This window comes from Diospyros lotus, chromosome 11, assembly GCF_014633365.1.
Source record: "Diospyros lotus cultivar Yz01 chromosome 11, ASM1463336v1, whole genome shotgun sequence".
In the NCBI taxonomy this organism is placed as follows: domain Eukaryota; kingdom Viridiplantae; phylum Streptophyta; class Magnoliopsida; order Ericales; family Ebenaceae; genus Diospyros; species Diospyros lotus.
This window is the reverse complement of record NC_068348.1, coordinates 29,136,318-29,146,392: the sequence shown is the minus strand read 5'-3', so window position 1 is coordinate 29,146,392 and position 10,075 is coordinate 29,136,318. Positions and strand designations below refer to the sequence as shown.

Here is a 10,075-nt window from a genome sequence, read left to right as displayed (position 1 = left end):
CCATTTGTTGAAATTCCACTTATACTTCCATTTTGCATTGACCTGGGCATGGCATTGGGGATGCCCACTTACGAATATTGTGGAAGAAAGGTTCCTAGAAATTGAAAGTTGATGAAGGTATCCCAAAGGAAAGAGCAACCATGGAAGGACTTTTGCCCTAATTTAGGGTTATTCACATCATCTTAAATTAGCAAAAGGATATAAATGTCACAATTTTTTATCTATACAAATTCTATTTGTTATGATTTCTATATTTTTTGTTTCTTAAAACAAAGAACCCTTTATCTAAATTAAGTTGTTCTTTACATCCTAATTAAAATGAACGAACAGTGTGTTCTTTACATATGTATATAATTGACGATTGTGTTTTCTTAGTTATAATTTTGGTACGGTTGTGTTCTCTTTTTCTCTTTTTATTGTTTTTAGAAGTGATTTTGGAGGTAACAAAATAAAAGTACAAAGTGTTAGGAGTGCAAACGATCAGTTCGGTTATTGAACCGATCGAAATCCACTAACCGATTAAATCGAACTGAACCAATTGATTAACCTGAAAAATTGAACTAATCGATAACCGAAAAAACTAAATTCAAATCATATAAACTGAACCGAACCGATTAAATCAAATAAATGCAAGAAAAAAAAGATAAAAAATACACAACCAAAGAAAATGACATCATTTTGTAAACATCAAAACAATATTGTTTTAACATTTGGTCGGTTCGATTAGTTTGGTTCTTCCAATCAAAATACTAAATCGAAAATCATAATTACTATTTTCAAATATACATTAAATAAATTTATTGAATACCTATAATAACTTGACAAAAACATAATAAAAAAAAAACTACTTAAACCTGAATGGAAGTTAGTAGCAAATGCATGTTACATCAAATCTTGTAACCCTGCTTGTGACCAAAAGGCCATCAACACTCAACTAAGTTCCTTCTCATCACTTTGCTCTTTTGATCCTTTCTTTCTCTCTTCCAATACAGTCTCTCTCCCTCTCTTGGTGGATGCACCACAAGGGTCCATCATGTGTAGAAAAATATTATCACACATCATTTTGCTGGTATATAATCTTTTCAATCTCATAAATTTCTGGTTTTCTCATATATATACACACACACACACAATTACATACATCACCACATTTATATGCATGATCACATCTCCCACTCTTTTCCTCCTTGCCCATAATTTTGTTCTTTCTTCTGGGCCAGGTTTCTTATATATGCCCTCAGTATCACTTTCCTGGAAAATATGATTTGAGAATAATGATACAGCAGAAGAGTACGTGCCAAGTTGGAACTTGGTGAGTAAGAGCTCTTTACAAGCTATTTTCTTTGCATTTCATTTTCCTTTCCACTTTATAAGATACGAATGGGTTTTTATTTTCTGAGTTGGGGAATGCGCATTTTCCAGGGAGATTCTGTGATTTTTCTTTTCTTCTTCTCTTTCATTCTCATTTTCCTGGAAAATATTGATGGAGGACAAGAAACTGGAACTGAGGCTTGGCCCTCCAGGAGATGATCAGAGTTCACTTCTTTCTCTTGGCTTCAATTCTTCCATGCCTTCAAACAGCTCTGAGAGAAGGTTAAATAATCTGCTTTCCTTTGTTCTTGTTTGGTTCTTCAAAGCAACTCAGAGTGTCATCCTTGTAAATACAAGTCACTAGGAAGAATTTATATTTCTCAATAAATAAAAATAAAAAAAATAATATTTTTACATAATTCAAGTTATAAATAAAGAAAATACTAACTCTCAAACGTTCGTTTTAACATAGAGACTAACTATCAATGCAATTTTCATTGTAATCTAATCAAACTTTACTTATAAAGCAGCAACAGCGATCAACTGACTCATGAAAAACAGTGCAAAAAGTGCAGAATGGCAATGGGTACAGGCATTGGGTGGCCACCAATTTGCTCATTTAGGAAGAATCTTGCAACCAGCAGCAGCCCAAAGGCAGCATTGGACTCACAGAATAAAGCTTCAATGCAGCCGGGGGATAGGAAAGCTGGAAGTCTTGAAAACAGTCTGTTTGTGAAGATCCACATGGATGGAGTACCCATTGGAAGAAAAATAGACCTCAAAGCCTACAACAACTATCAAACACTTTCTTCAGCTGTGGATGAACTCTTTAGATGTCTTCTTGCAGGTGACTCCCAACAAACAGAACTGTAGTTAATGCTATTCTACTATAAACCATTTTTTGAAATATAAACCATTTTTGTCAATTACTTGTTATGCAAATCATGCTATGTTTACTAAAACAGCACATCCTCAGTGAAGGAGGCTCCCCTTTTGCAAAGGTTGAGAAAGAGATCGTATTTATACGTAATATTTTTCATGTTTTTTTGTAAAATGACTGTTTCAATAACATTTTTAAACAATTTTATGTTTGTTTAAGCATGAGGATGAGCCTTTTAACAATGGTAACATTGCTTCTTTATATAAACAATATCCTTTCCAAAAAATAAAGAAAAAACTACATGCGAAAACCACGCTCTCCCAGCCCTCATAAGTGAAGAGTTTCATGCTCGGAGTCTCGATTCTTAACATGATTCCATGTACTTGGACCTTTGAGTGCTCATTAGCTTCTTTTTCTTCTTCCCAATTCCTAGCTCAAATGAATCACTCTGCCAGAGTGAAACAGGAAGAAGTAATGGTGGAGTCCCATACCTTCAGTGGTCTACTAGATGGAAGTGGGGAATACACTCTGGTTTATGAAGATAAAGAAGGAGACAGAATGCTTGTAGGGGATGTTCCATGGCCGTAAGAATATTTCTCTCTTCTCTGTTCCATGGAAGTGGGGAATTAGAAATAGATATTTTAATTCCCCAAAAGTCTCAATTTCTTTCACCCTTCTACATTAGATTTGCTCTCCCAATCCTGGTTCATCTGTTTTGGGTTCTTGTTCAACTCCTCCATATTACCTGTTTCACGGCTAATTTTAGTGAAAGCTCTTGCGCAGAATGTTTGTCTCGACGGCAACGAGGCTGCGGGTGTTGCGAAGATCTGAACTCTCATCTCTGCAACTATATGAATTTTAATTCGTCCGTTATTTCTATATATGCCCTTATATTCTGTAAGACCTTTACAACTAATATCATATTTATGTGTCTCCGACTTCTTTTAATTCAATGTTTTATAATTTTAGACCGGATTGTGTGCTCAACAGATAGAAATTATACTTTGCCGGAAAGAAGAAATGCACAAGCACCTGATCCTCAACAGAGGTATGAAGATTGAGCTCAAATGTGAGGGATTTACATTCTAATAAGCAGCTGCAACAAAAATTGCAGCTCTGTGTATATACTGTTGATAATCTCTTGGCTGGTAATGTAGCAAAGTTTGCCAAGCAAGGGATAACAACAGACCTAGAGATTAGGATGTCTGGAAGAAGGCTCGGACGTAAAATCCTTCCCTGAATAGCACATAAAAAGCCACCGAAAGTCAGGCAGCCATTCAGTTACCGAGCAAAATATCCTAATCTCGAGTTTGGCAGCCTTTCTTTCCAGTTTCCATCCATAAGAGCACCTGTGTTTTCTGTAGCCAAACCCCAGACTAAGGATTTCGAACTTGCTAGATGATTCTGATGGGGAGAGAGTAAAAGGCAAACCAAAGTCCTTCAATTCAAGGGGAATAGTAGACAATTTTGTTTCTCACACAGAATGAGGTTACAAAGGGCAAATTTGAAACATTCCCAATGGAGGTGAATGATGGAACAGACACAAGTAAGAAAATTCACAATGGCATATGGCTGTGCCGAAAATCTCTTCAAAGTAATTCAAACTGTTTCTCTTTTTTTTTTTTTTTTTTGGGGGGGGGGGGGGGGGGGGGGGGGCGGCGCTGTTGCCAAGCACTTCTCATAGAAAAAGACACAGAATGCTACATTTCAATATGTACTCTTTGCAGCAGAGAGAAAGGTACGGGATATCAAGGTTCAAACCCAATGTCCTTGAAATATTCATGCTCCAGAGCACTTCTAGCTGTGATTCTTTTGCTTGGATCAATGCAGAGCATTTTCTGGAAGTGAACATCAACATGTACAAGCAATGAGAACACCCAGAATGAGCAAATTTTCTTTAATTGCAGTCTTCTATTTATTTGCAACTCTAAAATGCAGCAGCAGGATCAGAAATTATTAATCCATATGCTTCTCAACATGTTTCAGAATAATATGTATTCCGTAAAAGAAAAAATGTATTTTAAACAAACATATGAACATGTAACTTCTTACTTTTAGAAGATCAACACCAGCTGAGTCAAGATCTGGAACAACATTAGCCAAGTCCTGAAAGTCGAGGATGCACATTAAAAATCGTGATATAAATATTCACTAACATGATTCAAAGAAACATAGCAAAGTGTGGTAACTGCAATCACCTTTGGAGGCCACTTTGGAAAGGCAGATTTAAAATCAGGCAAAGAAGTAACTCCAGGCCATGTGTCCTCATTGGGAGTACCCAAGACTCTACATAACCCAAAAAAAATCAGTGAACAGAGTGACGAAATTGAAACTCCAGATTTATGAACCTCAACATTAGGCCCGTCATTATTGAAAATTGAGTTCATAAGGGTTTTTTCCCAAATTTTGTAGGCATAAAATGAAAAGACCCGAATCCTTAGAAATAATAATTTAACAGATCATGTGTTAAAAAACATAGTTATTTAATGAGTAGGGAAATCCATTACAGCTTTTTAAATAGCATGGTTTTCTTACTCTTAAAAAGTAGCATATAAATAACTCCAGAAAACCAAAGAAATTAGGTTGGTCATGAGTTGTCTACCTGAAAATTTTGAACAGTTCATCGATCTCAGAGTCCCCAGGAAACAACGGCCGCTGATTCACCATCTCAGCAAATATGCAACCCACTGACCACAAATCAACTGGAGTTGAATAATGGCGTGACCCAAGGAGTATTTCTGGTGCCCTGTACCATAGAGTCACCACCTGGAACACGAACTGATGAGCACCATATATGCAAATAATAGGTCAACTTCAAAGTAGTATTTCACATGATCTTTACAACTCAGTTTGCTGTGATTATATTAGTGCAGGCCTGGATAAGTCACAAGAAGCACACGACTGTTACAAACATTTTTAAGTTGTTCATAGGTCCTCTGGCTTCTGAAATTGAACACAAACCAACCTCAGACCTGCCCAGTTACAAAACAGACCCATAAAATTCATCATCGTAGTCACTTTCATTCTCATGGTTGTCCTTGATACAATTGAAGAAAGATGAAATTGATTAACTATCATCGCCATTAAACTCTTAAAAATTGACTTAAAAATGAGGTTGTAGATAAAGAGCAAGAAAGAAAGTGAGGTATTATTGCATCATACTGATTAAGAATAACGCATAGATGGAAACCAAAACCTAAGACCCATACCTCATGTGTAAATGTCCTGACAGGAATGCCAAATGCTCTGGCTAACCCAAAATCTGCTAGTTTTAGTGCATTCGTCCGGCGGTCAATCAGTAGGTTCTGAGGTTTCAGGTCTCTGTGAAGAACTCTATGAGAATGACAATAAGCAATACCACGAAGAATTTGGCACAGAAACATCTGCAAATTGAATGAGAACAACATAGTTAAACTTTTGGCATCCTGATTGGGTCACTATCACAATAATTAATGAAATCAGACACCAAATGATGAAAAAACTACTAAGAGGAAGGAAGGGTAAATTTAACTTAAGTTCCTCAAGTCTAATGATGAAAGATTCTCCCTTAATAGCAAAGAGACTATTGAAAGAAGATGGAACTACGTATATGCTTTGGACATTCTGATTCCAGGGTTCTAGACAGAAGTGAAATAAATTGCTAATAAAACTAAAAACTAGTCACGAATTGGAGCATTCTGAAATAAATACAAAGTTATATCAATTCCAAAATCCTACTAACTTTGTATTGCAAATCTCAGATATGGTTTAACTTGAACTCCAGATTTACTGATCTTCAATGGAAATCTTGCATAAATTACATATATATACAATTTAATATGTACTATCAAAGTGATTGAAAACAAAAAAGTGTGCATGTGTATCATTAGCATATGCAACTAGTGCAGACAAGCTTGATATTAGTATGCACCAACCTCCAAAGAGCAGGAAGATCACACTCACTTTTATCAGACGCGGATCTTTAGAGAACTCGGGACAAGAATCCATGTGTTTCTTCAAATCTAAGTCCAGATACTCAAAAACCAGATATAACCGCTTCTCACTGTGCACAACATCCTTTAACCTGTCACCCAGTAAATTATCAAACATTATATTACAGACCTATCCAAAATAATATTCAAATAGCAGCCCACTAATATAATATAATGAAATGTAGAAGAAGTTTGGATCTGCTTTGTGCAATATGATTCAGTAGGGTTCTGTAACTGAAAATATATAAACAAAAGAAACAGCACTGTACACATTCAGTAGGGTTCATTGCATGCAACAAGTTTTACCATTTCAGAGATAAAACCATATATGATTTGTACAAGTTGGGAATTTGGATATTTGTTCCAAAATACAAACCATTTTTGTTTTGAAAAGGTGAACTGAGCCATCCAAATGATGGCCAAGTATGTCATATTTAGTGCCTTAAATGTTTTCTTAGCACCATAGAAAAACAAAATGGTAAAACCAAATAAGGGGAGAGAGGAATTTTGGCAACATAAATATCACTGTGTTCCAACAACTGTCTTTATGTGATTAATTTGAAGAATAAATAATTTTTTATTCTATGTTTTTTTATGACTAATTGTTAAAAGATAATGGCTCCAAACTTTTTTCTTCTTTTTTTTTTCATGTACTAATGGCAATCTATACAAGTCTATCCTACCATATGACATTTTGGAATGTTGTAGCATATCAAATCCCTAATCTCATTTCAGGCGCCACAACAATCCATGTTCCAGATAATACAGATCTATCCATCAAAAAAGATTGGCAGGTATGCATGTCAAGACTCCACCTTGGAACTCAATTTCACTTTCAATTTGACCAACAGTCAATCATCAATTATTTAATTCCAAACAAACTTCTATGCAAGGAAATTTCTTAAAATTAATATTCAAAAGGTAATTTCTATCTTCCACCAGAAACAGAAGCAGTCACTGCCTTCAGGAAGCAGTTTCCTTATTTTTTTTCAAGCCAGTGGTTTGTCAAAAAATAGCGGCAAACAAGAGACAACATGAAAATGGCAATACAAGGGAGAGAACATAATAATAGCAACCAATATCATCTGGACAAACAAAAGAAAAGTATCTGAAGCACAAGAACATTCAGGATATTTAAAGGCTAATGACACTTACATATTCATGTTACAAACAAAAATTTCACCCCATCATCTACATGCAGTCATGCTTGCTGTGCTCCAAATTTATTAGAAAAACATAGTATGGCAACAAACCTGACAATGTTTCCATGCTGCATCTCTTTCAGTAGAGAAATTTCTCTTATTGCAGTGCTAGGAACACCCTCATCTTCCTGCTCCAAACGGATCTTCTTCAAAGCTATAGTCTCATTGGTCTCACGGTCGCGAGCCTTGTAGACTACCCCATAGGTTCCTTCACCAATCTTCTCGACCTTTTCATACTGAAGAGTGCACAAAAATCAGTCTAGTACAAAATGAAAATAACTAAAAGTTAACTAAATAAGAAGGATGCCAACTCTTTTACCTGCTCCATTTAATCAACTTCAACAGACCTACAACTCCTGGGACTCCGAAACCAAGCAGATAAGCAACAATGGAACAACAGTTTCAGTAAAGCTGTGAAAGCATACAATGAAGAAATCACCCAACAAGGTGCCCAACCAAGTCAAGATGCACCTAAAAATACAAAAGAATAAAACTATATCCTACAGAGTAATAACAACAAATTTTACAAGAGCAATATGGTATCCAATGAATTAATAATATGCGGGTCTATCAATTATCTTGCAGAGTGAAAGCAATACCCAGACATGGCAAAAGAAAACAGGATGTCAGTTATTTCATCATTGTTTTATTGAGCTCGATTTGGTGGTTGGAAACTTAAAATTATCAAGATTATCATCATTTTTTATTTACACTTGGTGATCATCCAAAGTTTTCCCCAACAGTAGTGTTACAGTGCCAGTTAGTCTAGTCTAAACTAAAAATAATGATGGTTCAATTGTTGAATGCAAATTATACAGCTTGAAAATTGCAAATGAGGGATATATAATAATGTAATTTAACTGTTCCCATTTAAGGAAGTAAATGTCAAGCCTATGAAAATATCATTCGTTCATTTATGCACTAGATCAGCCATGATGTGCTCCATAATATAAGATTGAAGGTGAACATTGCAGATGCAAGATGGTAGTTAGAAGAAGATTGAAGGTGCACATTGCAGCTGCTGTGGCTTATGTTGGCAGTATTACTGAGTCTTCACAAGAGCCAGGGAGTATCTTTGCATTTCACTACCAGAAGCTAAGAAGTTGCCACCAAATATTTATGGAAGTTGCCGCCAAATATTTATGGGCATAAATATCAGTCATGGCCATAGCTAAGAAGTTGCTGCCACAAAAGGAATACTTTCAATGAATGATTCAGAGTACACCATGAAGAATGCTAAGCCAATTGCTAGGCCTCTACTCCATCAATTCAAGTTAAGAATCGCTTTCCCTCAACCAATGGAGGAAGAAAAGAGATGGCAACTGTTTCCTCGATGGTTTGAAGCCAGCCCAATATGTCTTATGTAATAGGGTCATGAACAATACCTTTACTTTACAATCCATGAATAAACCATTTTGAGGCCTTCAATTGTATTCTTTAGGAATTGAGCGTAAAGGAAGAACAGCCAATAGCCTATTGTGACACTCAAAAGTGCTACAAACTTTGACACGTAGTTGGATTATCCAAGTGCCCAATTCCTTTTAATTGGTGAAAACCAGACTGATAGTTCAGATTATCAAGCAAAATATTCCCAGTTAGTCCAGCTAGAGCAAGAATAGGAGAACGGCAGTGCCTCCAATTCCATCATAATTGGTGTTGATATAAGTCCCTAGTCACTCTTTGTTTAAGCTTCTTGTTAAGATTTGGGCATTTACTTGAGAGAGTTTAATTTTTTGTTCTCAAGTCATTTGGAGATAATTGTCGATAGCACATTGGCCTTTTTTTCCTTTTACGTAAAATCTATAAATCAGTCCAAATTTCTCTCAACACCTGTACGCTAGCATAAAATCAGATCTTATCGAGAAATCACGACAAACAGCACAAAGCGCTAGATAGCAAATTTCAAACATTCCGAGCAAGTGTTGTTCGATAACTACATCAATGCGTGCATTTACATGAACAAACACAGGTTTTGGCGACGGAGAGGCAAGTGATTTGCGAAGGGACTCACCTGGAAATGCGATCAGATGGCGAATAGATTGAAGGCTCGTGATGATGCTGAGAGAGACACGGAAAGATAACACTCTGAGAGAGAGGATTTTTGTAGGTCGCTACCAGAAGCGCAACCCTAACCCTAACCACTCGGACAGGCACTTCTCAGTCAACCATCGGTACCGTTTAAAGAGTGGGGATAAAGCGGGATGCGAGGCGTTTTATAAACAGGTTTAGAGACAAAACATAACGTGAGACATTTTTGGTAAGCGAGCCAATTATGCAAGCGTTTTATGATTAATAGATGAGTACGAAGACAAATGAGTTAAAAAGATAAAGTGATACATTTTATATATTTTTAGATAACGCGTTATCATTCGTGTTTCGCTAGACTCGTTCCAAAATCATCATGAAAGAAATAAATCAAGGATATATCTGGGTGACTAAGGTTTGAAAGTGTGTCCATTGACACTTACCAAGAACCACTCCCATAAGAATGCAGATTTACTTCTCTCAAAAATCGATCACACATTAGTAGTCTCTAACATGACTTTATAACCCCCTCATTTGTCACCCAACTGTGCCCCTAGGGGCCATTTTATATATTTGTTAAGTGAATCATGAGATGAAATGCTATATAAAGTGTTTTATTTCTAATAGATTAATTAAAAGGTAAAATATGATAAATGAGTCGAAAGATAAAGTATAAAACGAGATGT

The 10,075-nt window shown here is 36.0% G+C and overlaps 2 protein-coding genes across 8 annotated transcripts; one reads left to right on the top strand and one right to left on the bottom strand.

The window, feature by feature from the left end:
* Positions 1 to 931: 931 nt before the first annotated feature.
* On the top strand, positions 932 to 3,456 carry LOC127813478 (auxin-responsive protein IAA26-like). Of its 3 annotated transcripts, none has more exons than XM_052354447.1 (6): positions 932 to 1,069; positions 1,221 to 1,312; positions 1,423 to 1,593; positions 1,842 to 2,158; positions 2,625 to 2,775; positions 2,975 to 3,456. In XM_052354447.1, exons 3-6 carry the CDS (start codon positions 1,484 to 1,486, stop codon positions 3,051 to 3,053), a joined length of 657 nt encoding a protein of 218 aa, XP_052210407.1. In that variant the 5' UTR covers positions 932 to 1,069; positions 1,221 to 1,312; positions 1,423 to 1,483; the 3' UTR covers positions 3,054 to 3,456. The 3 variants fall into 3 exon arrangements, with proteins under 3 accessions (XP_052210407.1, XP_052210408.1, XP_052210406.1); XM_052354448.1 differs by lacking the exon at positions 932 to 1,069 and having other exon boundaries at positions 1,150 to 1,312; positions 2,975 to 3,088; positions 3,182 to 3,456; XM_052354446.1 differs by lacking the exon at positions 932 to 1,069 and having other exon boundaries at positions 1,150 to 1,312.
* A 342-nt stretch (positions 3,457 to 3,798) lies between these two features.
* Positions 3,799 to 9,565, bottom strand: LOC127813477 (cell division control protein 2 homolog A). Of its 5 annotated transcripts, none has more exons than XM_052354442.1 (9): positions 9,376 to 9,565; positions 7,684 to 7,835; positions 7,416 to 7,600; positions 6,134 to 6,254; positions 5,401 to 5,574; positions 4,794 to 4,957; positions 4,390 to 4,477; positions 4,244 to 4,297; positions 3,799 to 4,029 (listed from the first exon to the last, which is right to left on the bottom strand). In XM_052354442.1, exons 2-9 carry the CDS (start codon positions 7,690 to 7,692, stop codon positions 3,940 to 3,942), a joined length of 885 nt encoding a protein of 294 aa, XP_052210402.1. In that variant the 5' UTR covers positions 7,693 to 7,835; positions 9,376 to 9,565; the 3' UTR covers positions 3,799 to 3,939. The 5 variants fall into 5 exon arrangements, with proteins under 5 accessions (XP_052210402.1, XP_052210403.1, XP_052210404.1 ...); XM_052354443.1 differs by having other exon boundaries at positions 7,684 to 7,775; XM_052354444.1 differs by having other exon boundaries at positions 7,684 to 7,726.
* Positions 9,566 to 10,075: the final 510 nt, after the last annotated feature.